General features: G+C 44.0%; 1 protein-coding gene across 5 annotated transcripts in view; it reads right to left on the reverse strand.

The window, feature by feature from the left end:
* Positions 1–22654, reverse strand: part of TMPO (thymopoietin) — a 55317-nt gene that overhangs the window by 12416 nt on the left and 20247 nt on the right. For all 5 annotated transcript variants that reach the window (XM_069764446.1, XM_069764443.1, XM_069764445.1 and 2 more), the window contains exon 4: positions 8784–8881. In XM_069764446.1, the coding sequence (XP_069620547.1) occupies positions 8784–8881 (98 nt within the window). The remainder of the gene's footprint in view (positions 1–8783; positions 8882–22654) is intronic.

Consider the following 22654-nt stretch of genomic DNA (forward strand, 5'->3'; position numbering starts at 1 on the left):
CGGAACGGTGTGCACCTGAGCAGGGTCCCATCCTGCTTAGGTGGGCGACGCCATGGCCTGGTGTCCATGGGGAGGTTGCGGCAGTGCTGTGGCGGCGGCAGATGTGCGGTCACATCCTCAGGTGGCGGCAGCCAGGGTCCCTTCCACATTTGAGGTGACGCCACGGCAGTATTGAAGGAGAGCAGCAGAGCTGGGTGAGTCACGGTTTTCCCGGTGGCGGCGGGCATAACGGCATTGTGGAGGCGACAGAGGTGCAGGGATGATGTGGCGCGGTGACCAGTATGGCGTGAGCAGGGTCCCGTCCACATTTGAGGTGAATCCGCGGCCTGGTATTGAAGGAGAGCAGCAGAGCTGGGTGAGTTACGGTTTTCCCGGTGGCGGCGACCATCTTTGAGGCCGCGCGTGCGCAGATTCAGTACTCTGCTTCCCAGGGCTTCAGGAAAATGGCTGCGGGAGGCCGCGCGTGCGCAGATTCAGTACTCTGCTTCCCAGGGCTTCAGGAAAATGGCTGCGGGAGGCCGCGCGTGCGCAGATGGAGATCGCGGCGGCCATTTTCCTGAAGCCGAGATCTCAATCTGCGAGCTCGGCTTCAGGAAAATGGCCACCACGATCTCTATCTGCGCACGCGCGGCCTCCCGCGGCCATTTTCCTGAAGTGCGAGGAAGCAGAAAACTCAATCTTCGCACGCGCGGCCTCAGGAAGATGGCCGCCACCACCGGGAAAACCGTAACTCACCGAGCTCTGCTTCTCTCCTTCAATACCGGGCCACGGATTCACCTCATATGTGGACAGGACCCTGCTCACGCCATACCGATCACCGCACCACATCATCCCCGCACCTCTGTCGCCGCCACAATGTCGGTAAGCCTACCTTCCAACTATAAGACGCACCCCCCCATTTTCCTCACAATTTTTTTGGGGGAAAAGTGCGTCTTATAGTCGGAAAAATACGGTACATAGAATATACTCAAGAGGCGAAAAAGTCAAAAAATCCTAAATTATGTAAACGTACAAAAACTTTAATATATAGACAGGTATACAACATGGCAGGCAGGAAAATCCCCTCCGCAAAATCCTACACATATCAAAGGGACAGGGCAGGGTGCACGTGACTGACCATAAACAGTGATCCAAAAGCCCTTAGTAGGTATGTAATTACGTCATGTATGTATAGCAAGGTATAGGACAACTGTCATGGGTACATGTGACCTTAGTTGTAGATATAGGGTTAGTACATATACAGTGGGGCAAAAAAGTATTTAGTCAGTCAGCAATAGTGCAAGTTCCACCACTTAAAAAGATGACAGGCGTCTGTAATTTACATCATAGGTAGACCTCAACTATGGGAGACAAAAAGGAAAAAAAAATCCAGAAAATCACATTGTCTGTTTTTTTTAACATTTTTTTTGCATATTATGGTGGAAAATAAGTATTTGGTCAGAAACAAACAATCAAGATTTCTGGCTCTCACAGACCTGTAACTTCTTCTTTAAGAGTCTCCTCTTTCCTCCACTCATTACCTGTAGTAATGGCACCTGTTTAAACTTGTTATCAGTATAAAAAGACACCTGTGCACACCCTCAAACAGTCTGACTCCAAACTCCACTATGGTGAAGACCAAAGAGCTGTCAAAGGACACCAGAAACAAAATTGTAGCCCTGCACCAGGCTGGGAAGACTGAATCTGCAATAGCCAACCAGCTTGGAGTGAAGAAACAAAAGTGGGAGCAATAATTAGAAAATGGAAGACATACAAGACCACTGATAATCTCCCTCGATCTGGGCCTCCACGCAAAATCCCACCCCGTGGGGTCAGAATGATCACAAGAACGGTGAGCAAAAATCCCAGAACCACGCGGGGGGACCTAGTGAATGAACTGCAGAGAGCTGGGACCAATGTAACAAGGCCTACCATAAGTAACACACTACGCCACCATGGACTCAGATCCTGCAGTGCCAGACATGTCCAACTGCTTAAGCCAGTACATGTCCGGGCCCGTCTGAAGTTTGCTAGAGAGCATTTGGATGATCCAGAGGAGTTTTGGGAGAATGTCCTATGGTTTGATGAAACCAAACTGGAACTGTTTGGTAGAAACACAACTTGTCGTGTTTGGAGGAAAAAGAATACCGAGTTGCATCCATCAAACACCATACCTACTGTAAAGCATGGTGGTGGAAACATCATGCTTTGGGGCTGTTTCTCTGCAAAGGGGCCAGGACGACTGATCCGGGTACATGAAAGAATGAATGGGGCCATGTATCGTGAGATTTTGAGTGCAAACCTCCTTCCATCAGCAAGGGCATTGAAGATGAAACGTGGCTGGGTCTTTCAACATGACAATGATCCAAAGCACACCGCCAGGGCAACGAAGGAGTGGCTTCGTAAGAAGCATTTCAAGGTCCTGGAGTGGCCTAGCCAGTCTCCAGATCTCAACCCTATAGAAAACCTTTGGAGGGAGTTGAAAGTCCGTGTTGCCAAGCGAAAAGCCAAAAACATCACTGCTCTAAAGGAGATCTGCATGGAGGAATGGGCCAACATACCAACAACAGTGTGTGGCAACCTTGTGAAGACTTACCGAAAACGTTTGACCTCTGTCATTGCCAAAGGATATATTACAAAGTATTGAGATGAAATTTTGTTTGACCAAATACTTATTTTCCACCATAATATGCAAATAAATTGTTAAAAAAAACAGACAATGATTTTCTGGATTTTTTTTTCTCAGTTTGTCTCCCATAGTTGAGGTCTACCTATGATGTAAATTACAGACGCCTCTCATCTTTTTAAGTGGTGGAACTTGCACTATTGCTGACTAAATACTTTTTTGCCCCACTGTACATACCACAGTAGGGGGTCACAGTGCACATGCACGCCGTTCCCGTCCACCCCAACGCGCGTTTCAGCGACTACCTTCCTCAGGGGGTGTACCCGATAAGGGGCACAGGTTAAATGTACATCCACCCGGAAATAGCGGTGATTGCACTCACCTGCGCGTCACGTCATCCTGAACCCGGCCTGCACGACCAGCGGAAGCAGAAACACACGGGCCCCATGTGATCCGCCCTACAAGGCGCCGCAATAGCCGAGACCCGCGATGACGCAACTGCGCATGCGCGAAAGACACTCGCGGCCATCTTTAAAGAGGGCATACTCTGAAATCCAATTTCACCTGTCAGAAGTGTAGACTAGTGGCCCTTTTAGAAGAAAAGGTGCGGGGTCTGGAAGAAAGAATAGCAACTTTGAAACTCATCAAAGAGAATGAAGACTTTCTAGACAGAACAGAAGCATCTCTACTGGTCACAGAAGGTGCAAAAAGTGTCAGAGAACCTCCAAAAGCAGATGAGTGGAAGCATGTGACCAAAAGAAGCAAGAAGACCATGGAGAAATCACCAACCACACAACTGAAGAACCGATATCAAATCTTTGTAGAGGATGAAGATGGCACACCTAAGAATGAAGCAATACCAGCAAGCAAAAAAGAAAAGGGCACACAGCAACAAGTGACAGCAAAAAGTACAGCCAAGAAGCAACGAAGAGTGGTGGTGGTGGGAGACTCACTACTGAGAGGCACCGAAGCAGCCATCTGCAGACCGGACATAACTGCAAGAGAAGTATGCTGCCTTCCAGGTGCGATGATCAAGGATGTGACCGATAGGATACCAAAGCTCTTCAGCTCCAAGGACGTCCACCCATTTCTTCTGATACATGTTGGCACCAATGACACGGCAAGGAAGGACCTACCGACAATCTGCAAGGACTTTGAAGAGTTGGGGAAGAAAGTAAAGGAACTGGATGCACAGGTAGTTTTTTCTTCTATCCTTCCAGTAGACAGGCATGGCACCAGGAGATGGAACAGGATCCTTGATGCAAACAACTGGCTAAGACGATGGTGCAGACAACAAGGATTTGGATTCCTGGACCACGGTGTGAATTACTGGTATGATGGACTCCTCGCCAGAGACGGACTACACCTCAACAAACCTGGGAAACACACATTCGCCAGAAGACTCGCTACACTCATCAGGAGGGCGTTAAACTAGAAGAAGAGGGGACGGGAAGAAAAACATTAGACTCAAACAAAGACGACCCAGGAAAACATACTCAGAAGGGAGGTAAGAACATTTCTAAAACAATCCACAGTGAGGAGATTGGAACAAAACAAAATCCTCTAAACTGCATGCTCGCAAACGCCAGAAGCCTGACAAACAAGATGGAAGAACTAGAAGCAGAAATATCTACAGGTAACTTTGACATAGTGGGAATAACCGAGACATGGTTAGATGAAAGCTATGACTGGGCAGTTAACTTACAGGGTTACAGTCTGTTTAGAAAGGATCGTAAAAATCGGAGAGGAGGAGGGGTTTGTCTCTATGTAAAGTCTTGTCTAAAGTCCACTTTAAGGGAGGATATTAGCGAAGGGAATGAGGATGTCGAGTCCATATGGGTTGAAATTCATGGAGGGAAAAATGGTAACAAAATTCTCATTGGGGTCTGTTACAAACCCCCAAATATAACAGAAAGCATGGAAAGTCTACTTCTAAAGCAGATAGATGAAGCTGCAACCCATAATGAGGTCCTGGTTATGGGGGACTTTAACTACCCGGATATTAACTGGGAAACAGAAACCTGTGAAACCCATAAAGGCAACAGGTTTCTGCTAATAACCAAGAAAAATTATCTTTCACAATTGGTGCAGAATCCAACCAGAGGAGCAGCACTTTTAGACCTAATACTATCTAATAGACCTGACAGAATAACAAATCTGCAGGTGGTTGGGCATTTAGGAAATAGCGACCACAATATTGTGCAGTTTCACCTGTCTTTCACTAGGGGGACTTGTCAGGGAGTCACAAAAACATTGAACTTTAGGAAGGCAAAGTTTGAACAGCTTAGAGATGCCCTTAATCTGGTAGACTGGGACAATATCCTCAGAAATGAGAATACAGATAATAAATGGGAAATGTTTAAGAACATCCTAAATAGGCAGTGTAAGCGGTTTATACCTTGTGGGAATAAAAGGACTAGAAATAGGAAAAACCCAATGTGGCTAAACAAAGAAGTAAGACAGGCAATTAACAGTAAAAAGAAAGCATTTGCACTACTAAAGCAGGATGGCACCATTGAAGCTCTAAAAAACTATAGGGAGAAAAATACTTTATCTAAAAAACTAATTAAAGCTGCCAAAAAGGAAACAGAAGCACATTGCTAAGGAGAGTAAAACTAATCCCAAACTGTTCTTCAACTATATCAATAGTAAAAGAATAAAAACTGAAAATGTAGGCCCCTTAAAAAATAATGAGGAAAGAATGGTTGTAGATGACGAGGAAAAAGCTAACATATTAAACACCTTCTTCTCCACGGTATTCACGGTGGAAAATGAAATGCTAGGTGAAATCCCAAGAAACAATGAAAACCCTATATTAAGGGTCACCAATCTAACCCAAGAAGAGGTGCGAAACCGGCTAAATAAGATTAAAATAGATAAATCTCCGGGTCCGGATGGCATACACCCACGAGTACTAAGAGAACTAAGTAATGTAATAGATAAACCATTATTTCTTATTTTTAGTGACTCTATAGCGACAGGGTCTGTTCCGCAGGACTGGCGCATAGCAAATGTGGTGCCAATATTCAAAAAGGGCTCTAAAAGTGAACCTGGAAATTATAGGCCAGTAAGTCTAACCTCTATTGTTGGTAAAATATTTGAAGGGTTTCTGAGGGATGTTATTCTGGATTATCTCAATGAGAATAACTGTTTAACTCCATATCAGCATGGGTTTATGAGAAATCGCTCCTGTCAAACCAATCTAATCAGTTTTTATGAAGAGGTAAGCTATAGACTGGACCACGGTGAGTCATTGGACGTGGTATATCTCGATTTTTCCAAAGCGTTTGATACCGTGCCGCACAAGAGGTTGGTACACAAAATGAGAATGCTTGGTCTGGGGGAAAATGTGTGTAAATGGGTTAGTAACTGGCTTAGTGATAGAAAGCAGAGGGTGGTTATAAATGGTATAGTCTCTAACTGGGTCGCTGTGACCAGTGGGGTACCGCAGGGGTCAGTATTGGGACCTGTTCTCTTCAACATATTCATTAATGATCTGGTAGAAGGTTTACACAGTAAAATATCGATATTTGCAGATGATACAAAACTATGTAAAGCAGTTAATACAAGAGAAGATAGTATTCTGCTACAGATGGATCTGGATAAGTTGGAAACTTGGGCTGAAAGGTGGCAGATGAGGTTTAACAATGATAAATGTAAGGTTATACACATGGGAAGAGGGAATCAATATCACCATTACACACTGAACGGGAAACCACTGGGTAAATCTGACAGGGAGAAGGACTTGGGGATCCTAGTTAATGATAAACTTACCTGGAGCAGCCAGTGCCAGGCAGCAGCTGCCAAGGCAAACAGGATCATGGGGTGCATTAAAAGAGGTCTGGATACACATGATGAGAGCATTATACTGCCTCTGTACAAATCCCTAGTTAGACCGCACATGGAGTACTGTGTCCAGTTTTGGGCACCGGTGCTCAGGAAGGATATAATGGAACTAGAGAGAGTACAAAGGAGGGCAACAAAATTAATAAAGGGGATGGGAGAACTACAATACCCAGATAGATTAGCGAAATTAGGATTATTTAGTCTAGAAAAAAGACGACTGAGGGGCGATCTAATAACCATGTATAAGTATATAAGGGGACAATACAAATATCTCGCTGAGGATCTGTTTATACCAAGGAAGGTGACGGGCACAAGAGGGCATTCTTTGCGTCTGGAGGAGAGAAGGTTTTTCCACCAACATAGAAGAGGATTCTTTACTGTTAGGGCAGTGAGAATCTGGAATTGCTTGCCTAAGGAGGTGGTGATGGCGAACTCAGTCGAGGGGTTCAAGAGAGGCCTGGATGTCTTCCTGGAGCAGAACAATATTGTATCATACAATTATTAGGTTCTGTAGAAGGACGTAGATCTGGGTATTTATTATGATGGAATATAGGCTGAACTGGATGGACAAATGTCTTTTTTCGGCCTTACTAACTATGTTACTATGTTACTTGCTGGCATGCATAAAGTACAGCAATAATAATAATAAAGGGTTGCAGCCCCCAGCTAGTCAGTTTTGCCTGGCTCGTTATCAAAAATATTGGGGAACCCATGCCAGTTTTTTTTTATTGTATTTATAGCGCAGGAGACAGCCGATGAATTGTCCAATCACCTGCCGCCTACTCTCACTGTTAGCAGCAGCAGGTGTAGATTGGTGGGAGCTATAGTCCCATCAGCTGTCGCGGTTATCAGTTGAATATAACTCATCATTCTCCTCTGCTCGCTAGCAGAGCAGGAGAGAATGATGAAAGCAGTCTTCTGCATCCGGTGCCGGGGAACAGTGCTAACTGTATTGCTGCTTCTCAGGCACTGCTATGTGTCACACTGATGACATCCCTGTGCAAATGTGCCAGACGTTTTGTGGCCTGTACTGCTGTTAAAAACAGACATTTCAGCATATTTTGCCAATGGACATAGGGTCCACGGAAACACACTGACATATGCACAGACCAATTCAAGTGAATGGGTCCAGGTGTGTAAGTGTCTCTGGTACGTGTGAAAACTGTCACCCCACGTCCTGGACACACTAACCTGTGAAAGAGGCCTAAAGAGGGTAAGGCTGGGTTCCCATTGCGTTATGGGACCGCGTTAAACGGACAGCGTTGCACGGCGAAGTTAACGCCGTGCAACGCGGCCGTTAACGCGCCCATTCACGCTAATGGGAACGCGCTACACTAGCGCGTGCCATGTTCGGCACGCGCTAGCGACGCGCCGGAGATTCCTGGCGCGCCGCGGACGCAGCTTGCAGCGTCCGAGGCGCGCCCGCGGTCCGTTCCCCGCTCTCGCAGATCGGGGATCTGCGAGAGCGGGGACGTTACCGCGACCCCGAACGCGGCCCCATAAAAAACATTGCGTTCGCGCAATCCGCTAGCGCTAAACGGATTGCACTAACGCAATGTGACCCTAGCCTTAGCTGTCTTAGTTAAATCGCTAAGCCAACTTTCTTTGTCTCAGCTGATGTGCAGACAAATGAGTGCTGTGTTCTAGTTGGGAAAAAAGAAAAAAAAAAAACTTTAGCCTGGCTTCTGGTAGAAAATAAGCCAGCTGTCAGTCAGTGTATGGTTAAGGTCCTTGAGCACTGTGTACAAAGCTGTGACTGAAGACACGCTTCCATGACTGAAAGCTGCCAACAGGTTTAAAGTTAAAAGGGGTACTTCCAGCTCCAAATCCTATCTCAATAAGTATGTGTAATAATATTAGCAAATACTTCCAATTATAAATGAAGTATAGTTTTCCTGAGGTCTTTCCTCCTGTGCAGACACTGCAGGACCTTAGGTATCCATGGTTACGACCACTGCTAGTGACCGCTAGTTGCTACGGTCATAACCTTGGATACCCAAGGTCCTGCAATGCACTGCTCATGAGGAAGACATGGCAAGTTAGAAAAACTACTACTTTTCTGATTGGAGGAATTTGCTAATATTATACCTACTACATATTGGGATAGGAATACCCCTTTAACTTCCTTCAGGCAGCCGGGCTTTCAGTGCAGTGGCCACAAATTTAGAGCGCTATTCAATTCCAGATTAACCCCACATAATTTTAACATGACAGATTCCCTTTAAGGCACTCAAATTTTTAACATTTGGACAAGGCAACGTCACTGTATGCTGAAAGAAAAAACAAATAAAACTTTCAAAACCTATTCATGTAAGAACCACCTTTAACATACCTCATTTTGCTCCAGTCTTTTGGACCGAGAGGTTACTTGAGCCTTTTGTTTACTTCTTATTGGCTCTCTAGGCTCAAAAGTCTGGTCTGTCCTGGGTTCTATAAATAGGCAGATTAAAAAGCATGAAAAAAAAAGTGTTTATAAAACACAGAGGTAATTGGAGCAATCATAATGAAATATGGAGCAATCATAATGAAATACTTTCTTGCAATATAAAGAGTATTTCCCTACAGAGTGACGTATATCCCAGTTTATCACAAACAAATGTTTTTATGCTCATCAAGTAAGTCTACCGCAACTCATATTTCCACAGCATATCCTAATAGTATGCTATAAATGTACAATGTATGAAAACTATCTGGGGTATATGTGTACACATACATAGTTAAACAAAACAAGGAATATTTTTTATTATTCATACACATGCACTATATACATTGATGTATTTATAGTAAAGGAGAATGCAAATTCCACTCATTAGCAGTGTGGCCACAAACCACAGATCAAATGAAGAGAGCATAGCATTTTGAAGTAATTTGTAAATAGCTGTGTAGAACACAAGCCCGATTCCAAAATTTTAGGGTATGTGCACACGTTGCGGATTCCATTGCGGATTTTTCAGCACGGATTCTGCAGAATCCGCAGGTAAAACACCCTGTGTTTTACTTGCGGATTTTGCCTGCGTTTTTACACTTGTGGATTACTATAATGGAATAGGTGTAAAACACTGCGGAATCCGCACAAAGAATTGACATGCTGCGGAAAATAAACTGCAGCGTTTCCGCGTGGAATTCTCCACAGCATGTGCACTGCGGATTTGGTTTTCCATAGGTTTACATGGTACTGTGAAATATTCCATAGGTTTACAGTGAAATATTCCTCTGGATTTTTAGGTGCTGGACAAATAAAATTCTCTGCAGCACTTTGACAATTACCGTATATACTCGAGTATAAACGGAGAATTTCAGCCCATTTTTTTAGGCTGAAATTGCCCCTCTCGGCTTATACTCGATTCATTCCCTGGATTTGGCAGGGGAGAGGGAGCAGCAGCTGTGTAATAATACTCACCTGCTCCTGGCGCGGTCCCTGCACGTCCCTGGTTCCCGGCAGCTACTTCCTGTAGTGAGCGGTCACATGGTACCGCTCATTACAGTAAAGGCCCCTTCATATTAAGCGACGCTGCAGCGATACCGACAACGATCCGGATCGCTGCAGCGTCGCTGTTTGGTCGCTGGAGAGCTGTCACACAGACCGCTCTCCAGCGACCAACGATGCCGGTAACAGGGTAAACATCGGGTAACTAAGCGCAGGGCCGCGCTTAGTAACCCGATGTTTACCCTGGTTACCATCCTAAAAGTAAAAAAAAAACAAACACTAGATGCTTACCTACCGCTGTCTGTCCTCCAGCGCTGCGCTCTGCTTCTCTGCTCTCCTCCTGTACTGGCTGTGAGCCGGAAAGCAGAGCGGTGACGTCACCGCTCTGCTTTCCGGCTCACAGCCAGTACAGGAGGAGTGCAGAGCACAGCGCTGGAGGACAGACAGCGTTAGGTAAGTATCTAGTGTTTGTTTTTTTTTACTTTTAGCATGGTAACCAGGGTAAACATCGGGTTACTAAGCGCGGCCCTGCGCTTAGTTACCCGATGTTTACCCTGGTTACCAGTGAAGACATCGCTGGATCGGTGTCACACACGCCGATCCAGCGATGTCAGCAGGAGTCCAGCGACGAAATAAAGTTCTGGACTTTATTCAGCGACCAACAATCTCCCAGCAGGGGCCTGATCGTTGGTCGCTGTCACACATAACGATTTCATTAACGATATCGTTGCTACGTCACAAATAGCAACGATATCGTTAACAATATCGTTATGTGTGAAGGTACCTTAAGGAATATGGACCCGGCTCCACTCCCATAGGGGTGGAGCCGCATATTCATTACTGTAATGAGCGGTACCACGTGACCGCTCAATACAGGAAGCTGCGGGCGCAGGAGAACAAAGGACACCGTGCCAGGAGCAGGTGAGTATAACTCAGTGCGCGATATTCACCTGCTCCGCGTTCCACCACCGGCCGCTGTGTCTTCCCCGTCCTCTGCAGTGATGGTCAGGTCAGAGGGCGCGGTGACGCGATTAGTGTGCGCTCCGCCCTCTGCCTGAACAGTCAGTGCAGAGGATGGGGAAGACAGCGGCGCCGACGGTGGAATGCGGAGCAGGTGAATATAGCAAGTGCCTGGGGCTTGAGAGGTGAGTATGACTTTAATCGCAGCAACAGCATATGGGGCAAAAATCTGTATGGGGCATCTTATGGGGCCATGTGCAGCATTATAGGGGGCAAATATCTGTATGGGGCATCTTATGGGGCCATGTGCAGCATTATAGGGGCAAATATCTGTATAAGGCATCTTATGGTGCCATGTGCAGCATTATATGGGGCAAATATCTGTATGGGGCCATGTGCAGCATTATATGGGGCAAATATCTGTATGGGGCCATGTGCAGCATTATATGGGGCAAATATCTGTATGGGGCCATGTGCAGCATTATATGGGGCAAATATCTGTATGGGGCCATGTGCAGCATTATATGGGGCAAATATCTGTATGGGGCCATGTGCAGCATTATATGGGGCAAACAGCTCTATGGGGCAAATATCTCTATGGAGCATCTTATGGGGCCATGTGCAGCATCATATGGGGCAAATGTCTGTATGGAGCATCTTATGGGGCCATAATCAACGTTTGTGCAGCATTATATGGGCATATTTTCATATGGAGCATCTTATGGGGCCCATCATAAACTGCATGGAGCATAATATGGGGCTCCCGATTCAATATGGATATTCAAACACTAACTACTGATGTCTCAATTAATTTAGCTTTTATTGGTATCTATTTTAATTTTATAAATTTACCGGTAGCTGCTGCATTTTCCACCCTAGGCTTATACTCGAGTCATTACGCTTTCCCAGTTTTTTGTGACAAAATTAGGGGTCTCGGCTTATACTCGGGTCGGCTTATACTCGGGTATATACGGTAACTGTCCCACCAATTTAGGGCATGTACACATGGTGTTTTTTTTTTGTAGATTCCCCTGAAAAAGTTCTGCAAAAAATAAACATAATGCACAACAATGTCAAAATGACATTACTGCACACGCACTCCATCTTGGTAACTTCCATCAATAGCGTTAAGGGTGTGGAAAGTTTGAAGCAGTTAAAAATGGTAACGTTCCATCATTGATAACAGATGATCTGGAATACACTTTATAATGTAGGTGTAGAGGTGCAGGTGGAGTACAGTGGAACCCTTAGCAGTAGATAAATTGTATTTAACACACACACTCTTCGATGGATGCAACTAAAACGTTTTACTGTGATGGACCGATTCCACAATAGATTACTAAGCATATGTTTTTCGTTACATAGGTGACCAATATCAAATAATGTTTCGACACTACCGATCTTTTTCACGTACTCGCAGTACAAGAAGGTGAGAGTGGACAAGCTGTGATACAGCGGTGAGGAGAGCAACAGCAGATGTGTGTACGGATGCCATACAGCATTTCATGGTCATTCTTCTGGTGGCTTTGTTCAGTAAATGCTAAAACTGACCTGCCATTGATTCTCCAGGTCATTGCGAGTTTATAGACACCCAACATGTCTAGGTTATTTTTTATTTAAGTGGTGAAAAAAAATTCTAAACTTTGCTAAATAAAAAATAATTGCACCATTTTCCGATACCCATAGTGTCTCCATTTTTCGTGATCTGGGGTCGGGTGAGGGCTTATTTTTTGCGTGCCGAGCTTATATTTTTAATGATACCACTTTTGTGCAGATACGTTCTTTTGATCACCCGTTATTGCAATTTAATGCAATGTTGCGGCGACCAAAAAAAACAATTCTGGCGTTTCAATTTTTTTCACGCTACGCTGTTTAGCGATCAAGTTAATGCTTTTTTTTATTTTAGATCGGGCGATTCTGAACGCGGCGATACCAAATGTGTGTAGGTTTGATTTTTTTCAATTGTTTTATTTGGGATGGGGCGAAAGAGGGGTGATTTAACCCCTTCCCGACCTGTGACACAGCGTATGCGTCATGAAAGTCGGTGCCAATCCGACGCATATGCTGTGTCACAGAATGATCGCGTCCCTGCAGATCGGGTGAAAGGGTTAACTCCAATTTCACCCAGCCTGCACGGACAGGGGGAGTGGTAGTACAGCCCAGGGGGGGGGCTTCACTCCTCCCCCCCCCCCACCACCCGTGGCTACGATCGCTCTGATTGGCTGTTGAAAGTGAAACTGCCAATCAAAGCGATTTGTAATATTTCACCTATTAAAACTGGTGAAATATTACAATCCAGCCATGGCCGATGCTGCAATATCATCGGCCATGGCTGGAAACACTGGTCTGCCCAGCTAAACCGCTGCGGATTTATTGCGGTTTTTCTGCGCATTTCACTGCGGTTTTACAACTGCGATTTTCTATTGGAGCAGTTGTAAAACCGCTGCAGAATCCGCAGAAAGAAGCAACATGCTGCAGAATGTAAACCGCTGCGTTTCCGTGCAGTTTTTCTGCAGCATGTGTACAGCGATTTTTGTTTCCCATAGGTTTACATTCAACTGTAAACTCATGGGAAACTGCTGACGATCCGCAGCGTGTGCACATACCTTTAGAATTAGGCTATGTGCACACGGTGCGAATTTGGCTGCGGAACCGCAGCGGATTGGCCGCTGAAGATTCGCAGCAGTGTTCCATCAGGTTTACCATGTAAACCTATGGAAAACCAAATCCGCTGTGCCCATGGTGTGGAAAATACCGCGCAGAAACGCTGCGTTGTATTTTCCGCAGCATATCAATTCTGGAATTCCGCAGCGTTTTACACCTGTTCCTCGATAGGAATCCGCAGGTGAAATCCGCACAAAAAACACTGGAAATCCGCGGTAAATCCGCAGGTAAAACGCAGTGCCTTTTACCCGCGGATTTTTCAAAAATGGTGCTGAAAAATCTCACACGAATCCGCAATGTGGGCACTTAGCCTTAGGGTTGTGTTTAGGGGTTACGGTTGGGATTAGGGTTATGGCTACAGTTGAGATTAGGGTTAGGGGTGTGTTGGGGTTAGTGTTGGAGGTAGAATTGAGGGGTTTCCACTGTTTACGCACATCAGGGGTCTCCAAACACAACATGGCGCCACCATTGATTCCAGCCAATCTTGTATTCAAAAAGACAAATGGTGCTCCCTCACTTCCGAGCCCCGACGTGTGCCCAAACAGTGGTTTACCCCCACATATGGGGTATCAGCGTACTCAGGAGAAACTGGACAACAACTTTTGGGGTCAAATTTCTCCTGTTACTCTTGAGAAAATAAAAAACTGCTTGCTAAAACATCATTTTATTGAGGAAAGAAAAATGATTTTTTATTTTAACGGCTCTGCGTTGTAAACGTCTGTGAAGCACTTGAGGGTTCAACGTGCTCACCACATAACTAGATAAGTTCCTTGGGGGGGGTCTAGTTTCCAAAATGGGGTCACTTGTGGGGGGTTTCTACTGTTTAGCCACATCAGGGGCTCTGCAAATGCAACGTGACGCCCGCAGAGCATTCCATCAAAGTCTGCATTTCAAAACATCACTACTTCACTTCCAAGCCCCGGCATGTGCCCAAACAGTGGTTTACCCCCACATATGGGGTATCACCGTACTCAGGAGAAACTGGACAACAAATATTGGGGTCAAATTTCTCCTGTTACCCTTGGGAAAATAAAAAATTGTGGGCTAAAAAATCATTTTTGAGAAAAGAAAAATTTCTTTTTATTTTCATGGCTCTGCGTTATAAACTTCTGTGAAGCACTTGGGGGTTCAAAGTGCTCACCACACATCTAGATTAGTTCCTTTGGGGGTCTAGTTTCCAAAATTGGGTCATTTGTGGGGGATCTCCAATGTTTAGGCACACAGGGGCTCTCCAAACGCGACATGGTGTCCGCTAATGATTGGAGCTAATTTTCCATTTAAAAAGCCAAATAGCGTGCCTTCCCTTCCGAGCCCTGCCGTGCGCCCAAACAGTGGTTTACCCCCACACATGGGGTATCAGCGTACTCAAGACAAACTGGACAACAACATTTGGGGTCCAATTTCTCCTATTACCCTTGGCAAAATAGGAAATTCCAGGCTAAAAAAAATCATTTTTGAGGAAAGAAAAATTATTTTTTATTTTCATGGCTCTGCGTTATAAATTTCTGTGAAGCACCTGGGGGTTTAAAGTGCTCAATATGCATCTAGATAAGTTCCTTGGGGGGTCTAGTTTCCAAAATGGGGTCACTTGTGGGGGAGCTCCAATTTTTAGGCACACGGGGGCTCCCCAAACGTGACATGGTGTCCGCTAAAGAGTGGAGCCAATTTTCCATTCAAAAAGTCAAATGGCGCTCCCTCCCTTCCAAGCCCTGCGCCCAAACAGTGGTTTACCCCCAGATATGAGGTATCAGCGTACTCAGGACAAATTGGACAACTTTCGTGTTTCAGTTTCTCCTTTTACCATTGGGAAAATAAAAAAACTGTTGCTAAAATATCATTTTTGTGACTAAAAAGTTAAATGTTCATTTTTTCCTTCCATGTTGCTTCTGCAGCTGTGAAGCACCTGAAGGGTTAATAAACTTATTGAATGTGGTTTTGTGCAGCTTGAGGGGTGCAGTTTTTAGAATGGTGTCACTTTTGGGTATTTTCAGCCATATAGACCCCTCAAACTGACTTCAAATGTGAGGTGGTCCCTAAAAAAAATAATTTTGTAAATTTTGTTGAAAAAAAAAATGAGACATCGCTGGTCAAATTTTAACCTATATAACTTCCTAGCAACAAAAAAAATTTGTTTCCAAAATTGTGCTGATGTAAAGTAGACATGTGGGAAATGTTATTTATTAACTATTTTGTGTCACATAACTCTGGTTTAACAGAATAAAAATTCAAAATGTGAAAATTGCAAAATTTTCGCCAAATTTCCGTTTTTATCACAAATAAATGCATAATTTATTGACCTAAATTTACCACTAACATGAAGCCCAATATGTCACGAAAAAACAATCTCAGAACCGCTAGGATCCGTTGAAGCGTTCCTGAGTTATTACCTCATAAAGGGACACTGGTCAGAATTGCAAAAAACGGCCAGGTCATTAAGGTCAAAATAGGCTGGGTCATGAAGGGGTTAAACTATTTTTTTCATATTTTTAAAAACTTTTTTTTAACTTTTGCCATGCTTCAATAGCCTCCATGGGAGGCTAGAAGCTGGCATAACTCGATCGGCTCATTTACATAGCAGCGATCAGATCGCTGCTATGTACCTGAATTGCAGGCTTGCTGTGAGCGCCGACCACTTGCTAGCGCTCACAGCTAGCCGGCATCAGTAACCATAGAGGTCTCAAGGACCTCTATAAGAGGACCCCCGCTGCCCACCAGGGAGACTGATAGTCTCTGGCATTGGGGGTCTTTGTGAACCAGCATGCAAGTTTATTGATTTTTATTTGCAGAAGTGTGTTGAAACACTCCCATCTTTTGTTAGGGACACCACCGATGTCCTTAAAAGACTTGATGGTCTCACTCTTGATGATGACATGTGGTTTGTCACTTGCGACATGGAGTCCCTTTACACCTCGATCGGACATGGCCACGGGATACGAGCTGCGCGATTTTTTTCTGGAAATGACGAATTTTGATTTTGTACTCATACAGTTTATTCTTGACTTACTGGATTTCATACTTACCCACAATTTTTTTGTGTTCAAGGACCGCCCCTTCCTACAGCTCCAGGGAACAGCGATGGGGGCGTCATGTGCGCCTTCATACGCTAATTTGTTCCTGGGGCTGTGGGAGAGGGATACGGTCCTTGACACACCTGGTCATAGCTCGGTTATCTCGTGGCTACGTTATATCGACGACATTTTTTTTATATGGCAGGGCTCCGCGTCGCACCTTGAGTCATTCCTATGTCATCTTAATAATAACATATTTAACATCAAACTAACTTGGAAATATAGTTAAACCACCGTAGAATTTCTGGATCTTCAAATCTTTAAATTAAATGACGGGTCTGTCAGTACAGATATATTCAGAAAAACCACCGCGACAAACTCTTTATTACACTTTACTTCATCACATCCACCTAAATTAAAAAGCTCTATCCCTATAGGACAATTTTTGCGAGCACGTCGCATTTGCTCGGATGACACAGCATTCCACGCACAGGCCAGGGATCTGCGCCATAGATTTAGAAATAGAGGTTATCCTAACCACGACATCAACAGAGGCTATTCACGTGCCCTATATACAAATAGATCTACTCTTCTATCTAAATCTAGTTGTAAGAAAAACACACGAGCAGATTTAACACCTAGATTTATAACCAAGTTTAACTCAAATTGGACTGAAATCAATCAGATTTTTAAAAAACATTGGCCTGTCTTACTATCTGACAGATCTGCAGCAACAACTTACACCTTATCCTTCCATCACATGGCGCAGATCCCGGACTTTGGGTGATCTGCTGTGGCAGAGTCACTATGTTGTACCTAAAAGTAATCAATTTGCAATTGACAGTAAAGGTCCCCCTTGGGGTTGCTTTTCTTGTGGCAAGTGTTCAGCATGTCGTTATATTTTGAGGACTAAAGAATTCTCGAATGCGAAAGGAGATAAAACCTTTAAAATAGTACACCACATTACATGTGACACGGAGGCGGTTGTCTATCATGCCAGCTGCCCCTGTGGCTACATATATGTAGGAATGACAACCAGATCCCTTAAGATTCGGATACAGGAACATGTCAAAGACATCAAAAACGCGATCACTTGCTCAGAACCACATCTTCTAAAACCTATTCCTAGACATTTTTTCAATACTCATCACTGCAACCCCAAGGGACTCTCTGTTAGAGGCATTGATCATGTCTATATGGGCATACGCGGCGGTAACCTCAAACAAAAATTGTTACAAAAGGAAATGCGATGGATAGTGACGTTAGATACTCGAAACTAATAGTCTCATTGAGACCATTTGGTGTTAAAGTCTTTTTTGTAACTATATACATGCGCTATTTTAATGGGTTACGGATTTGTGTTTTGTGTATGTTGTTTTTCTTGTTATTGATTTATCCCTTCTGTATCCTTATAGATATATTGTTAGTCATTAAGGAACCTTTCATTACGAACCATCAGCACAGCCCCATGGTGTATCTGCAGTGCATACTTCATCGTATGAAAAACCTTCTTATAAGACATTACGACTGCTTCAGATGTACTGATGTTCTTCTAATCCGCAATCGAAAACCTTCTTTTGATCTGATGATTGGATTTGTGTGACTTTAGAATGTTTTGGATGTCCTCCATACATATTTTTATTTATCAGTCATCTGATCAATTATTCGCTTATATTATAATGATTTATAGCCAGAATTATTTATACTGTTTATGTTATTATAATTTGTGATTGGATTTCTCTTTGTAATGGTACAATGTGTTATACCTCTATGTGTGTTGTACAGTGCCTTATACTTATGTGGCAGCATATATATGCTGCTCTATGGGCACTTGTGCCAAGCATTATTAGTTTCTGTGCGGTAATCATGTCATACATCTTGCTGAATACTTACGTACTATTTGCAGTCTCATACATCTGCTTCCTGTCATGTGCAGAGGCGCCTGCTGTATGCGCTGTACTTCCCTGTGGCGATGCGGGCTGGACGCGTCGCTATGGTGATGGGGAACGATGACGCACGTCCTCTTTCCCATCGACCGTGCGGCGCGCCGGCCGGCTCCGTCACGGGGCGGGACATCATACACCACGGCGCTTCGATTCGCTGATTAGGGTTCATGGCTACATATATAGTTCGTTTCCCCCGCTCTAAAGCCATGCCTCCTGACGAAGCCGAGGACGGTGAAATGTGCGTGTGCGTCGAGGCTTCTGTGTGGCTCACCGGTGCCCCAGCACAAGGCTTGCACTATGTCCGAAGGTAAATAGTTTATTCAATGATTTTACGGTGTTCCTCTACTGCTGACTGCTCTAATGCACCTTACTTTTGTACTATCTTGCCTATTTAGTGTTCAGTAGGTTATGTGTATCTATACTATAGCCATTGATCATGGTCACTACTGATATTATGTATCCTCTTATGGCAGGATTAATATAGTGCTTTGGCGTATTTATGTTTACTGAGTCCAGTGTTGTGATACTGGTGACCACACAGTCATTTTCTCTGGTCGGCATCTATCCATCTTCATCTGGCCGATACTCTTTAGCCGTCTTTCTACCCTACGCCTTTTTTTGTCTGTATACCTTTATATGTGCAATAAATTTTTATATTTTCATTAAATACCCCGTTTGTCTTCTCATTGGGATTTCCGGGCATTTACATTATATTATTGGTGGTTATTATTTTACATAATTAACCCTTATACTGGTCACTTTGCCTAGACCCTATTGGGAACTCTTTTTTGTTTTTTTATGTACCTGAATTGCAGGCTTGCTATGAGCGCCGACCACTTGCTAGCGCTCACAGCTAGCCGGCATCAGTAACCATCTCAAGGACCTCTATGGTTACTATCCTGACGCATTGCTGACCCCCGATCATGTGATGGGGGTCGGCGATGCGCTCGTTTCCGGCTGGGCGGTAGCAGTAGATAAATGCCGCTGTCAGCGGCATTTAACAGGTTAATAGCGGCAGGTGGATCGTGATTCCACCTGCCGCTATTGCGCACATATGTCAGCTGTACACAACAGCTGACATGTTGCGACTTTGATGTGGGCTCAGCGCCGGAGCCCACATCAAAGGCGGAAGACACGACATGCGCTGTACTAGGATACCAAAGCTCTTCAGCTCCAAGGACGTCCACCCATTTCTTCTGATACATGTTGGCACCAATGACACGGCAAGGAAGGACCTACCGACAATCTGCAAGGACTTTGAAGAGTTGGGGAAGAAAGTAAAGGAACTGGATGCACAGGTAGTTTTTTCTTCTATCCTTCCAGTAGACGGGCATGGCACCAGGAGATGGAACAGGATCCTTGATGCAAACAACTGGCTAAGACGATGGTGCAGACAACAAGGATTTGGATTCCTGGACCACGGTGTGAATTACTGGTATGATGGACTCCTCGCCAGAGACGGACTACACCTCAACAAACCTGGGAAACACACATTCGCCAGAAGACTCGCTACACTCATCAGGAGGGCGTTAAACTAGAAGAAGAGGGGACGGGAAGAAAAACATTAGACTCGAACAAAGACGACCCAGGAAAACATACTCAGAAGGGAGGTAAGAACATTTCTAAAACAATCCACAGTGAGGAGATTGGAACAAAACAAAATCCTCTAAACTGCATGCTCGCAAACGCCAGAAGCCTGACAAACAAGATGGAAGAACTAGAAGCAGAAATATCTACAGGTAACTTTGACATAGTGGGAATAACCGAGACATGGTTAGATGAAAGCTATGACTGGGCAGTTAACTTACAGGGTTACAGTCTGTTTAGAAAGGATCGTAAAAATCGGAGAGGAGGAGGGGTTTGTCTCTATGTAAAGTCTTGTCTAAAGTCCACTTTAAGGGAGGATATTAGCGAAGGGAATGAGGATGTCGAGTCCATATGGGTTGAAATTCATGGAGGGAAAAATGGTAACAAAATTCTCATTGGGGTCTGTTACAAACCCCCAAATATAACAGAAAGCATGGAAAGTCTACTTCTAAAGCAGATAGATGAAGCTGCAACCCATAATGAGGTCCTGGTTATGGGGGACTTTAACTACCCGGATATTAACTGGGAAACAGAAACCTGTGAAACCCATAAAGGCAACAGGTTTCTGCTAATAACCAAGAAAAATTATCTTTCACAATTGGTGCAGAATCCAACCAGAGGAGCAGCACTTTTAGACCTAATACTATCTAATAGACCTGACAGAATAACAAATCTGCAGGTGGTTGGGCATTTAGGAAATAGCGACCACAATATTGTGCAGTTTCACCTGTCTTTCACTAGGGGGACTTGTCAGGGAGTCACAAAAACATTGAACTTTAGGAAGGCAAAGTTTGAACAGCTTAGAGATGCCCTTAATCTGGTAGGCTGGGACAATATCCTCAGAAATGAGAATACAGATAATAAATGGGAAATGTTTAAGAACATCCTAAATAGGCAGTGTAAGCGGTTTATACCTTGTGGGAATAAAAGGACTAGAAATAGGAAAAACCCAATGTGGCTAAACAAAGAAGTAAGACAGGCAATTAACAGTAAAAAGAAAGCATTTGCACTACTAAAGCAGGATTGCACCATTGAAGCTCTAAAAAACTATAGGGAGAAAAATACTTTATCTAAAAAACTAATTAAAGCTGCCAAAAAGGAAACAGAGAAGCACATTGCTAAGGAGAGTAAAACTAATCCCAAACTGTTCTTCAACTATATCAATAGTAAAAGAATAAAAACTGAAAATGTAGGCCCCTTAAAAAATACTGAGGAAAGAATGGTTGTAGATGACGAGGAAAAAGCTAACATATTAAACACCTTCTTCTCCACGGTATTCACGGTGGAAAATGAAATGCTAGGTGAAATCCCAAGAAACAATGAAAACCCTATATTAAGGGTCACCAATCTAACCCAAGAAGAGGTGCGAAACCGGCTAAATAAGATTAAAATAGATAAATCTCCGGGTCCGGATGGCATACACCCACGAGTACTAAGAGAACTAAGTAATGTAATAGATAAACCATTATTTCTTATTTTTAGGGACTCTATAGCGACAGGGTCTGTTCCGCAGGACTGGCGCATAGCAAATGTGGTGCCAATATTCAAAAAGGGCTCTAAAAGTGAACCTGGAAATTATAGGCCAGTAAGTCTAACCTCTATTGTTGGTAAAATATTTGAAGGGTTTCTGAGGGATGTTATTCTGGATTATCTCAATGAGAATAACTGTTTAACTCCATATCAGCATGGGTTTATGAGAAATCGCTCCTGTCAAACCAATCTAATCAGTTTTTATGAAGAGGTAAGCTATAGACTGGACCACGGTGAGTCATTGGACGTGGTATATCTCGATTTTTCCAAAGCGTTTGATACCGTGCCGCACAAGAGGTTGGTACACAAAATGAGAATGCTTGGTCTGGGGGAAAATGTGTGTAAATGGGTTAGTAACTGGCTAAGTGATAGAAAGCAGAGGGTGGTTATAAATGGTATAGTCTCTAACTGGGTCGCTGTGACCAGTGGGGTACCGCAGGGGTCAGTATTGGGACCTGTTCTCTTCAACATATTCATTAATGATCTGGTAGAAGGTTTACACAGTAAAATATCGATATTTGCAGATGATACAAAACTATGTAAAGCAGTTAATACAAGAGAAGATAGTATTCTGCTACAAATGGATCTGGATAAGTTGGAAACTTGGGCTGAAAGGTGGCAGATGAGGTTTAACAATGATAAATGTAAGGTTATACACATGGGAAGAAGGAATCAATATCACCATTACACACTGAATGGGAAACCACTGGGTAAATCTGACAGGGAGAAGGACTTGGGGATCCTAGTTAATGATAAACTTACCTGGAGCAGCCAGTGCCAGGCAGCAGCTGCCAAGGCAAACAGGATCATGGGGTGCATTAAAAGAGGTCTGGATACACATGATGAGAGCATTATACTGCCTCTGTACAAATCCCTAGTTAGACCGCACATGGAGTACTGTGTCCAGTTTTGGGCACCGGTGCTCAGGAAGGATATAATGGAACTAGAGAGAGTACAAAGGAGGGCAACAAAATTAATAAAGGGGATGGGAGAACTACAATACCCAGATAGATTAGCGAAATTAGGATTATTTAGTCTAGAAAAAAGACGACTGAGGGGCGATCTAATAACCATGTATAAG

The sequence above is a fragment of the Ranitomeya imitator genome, chromosome 4 (genome assembly GCF_032444005.1).
Source record: "Ranitomeya imitator isolate aRanImi1 chromosome 4, aRanImi1.pri, whole genome shotgun sequence".
Classification (NCBI taxonomy): Eukaryota; Metazoa; Chordata; class Amphibia; order Anura; family Dendrobatidae; genus Ranitomeya; species Ranitomeya imitator.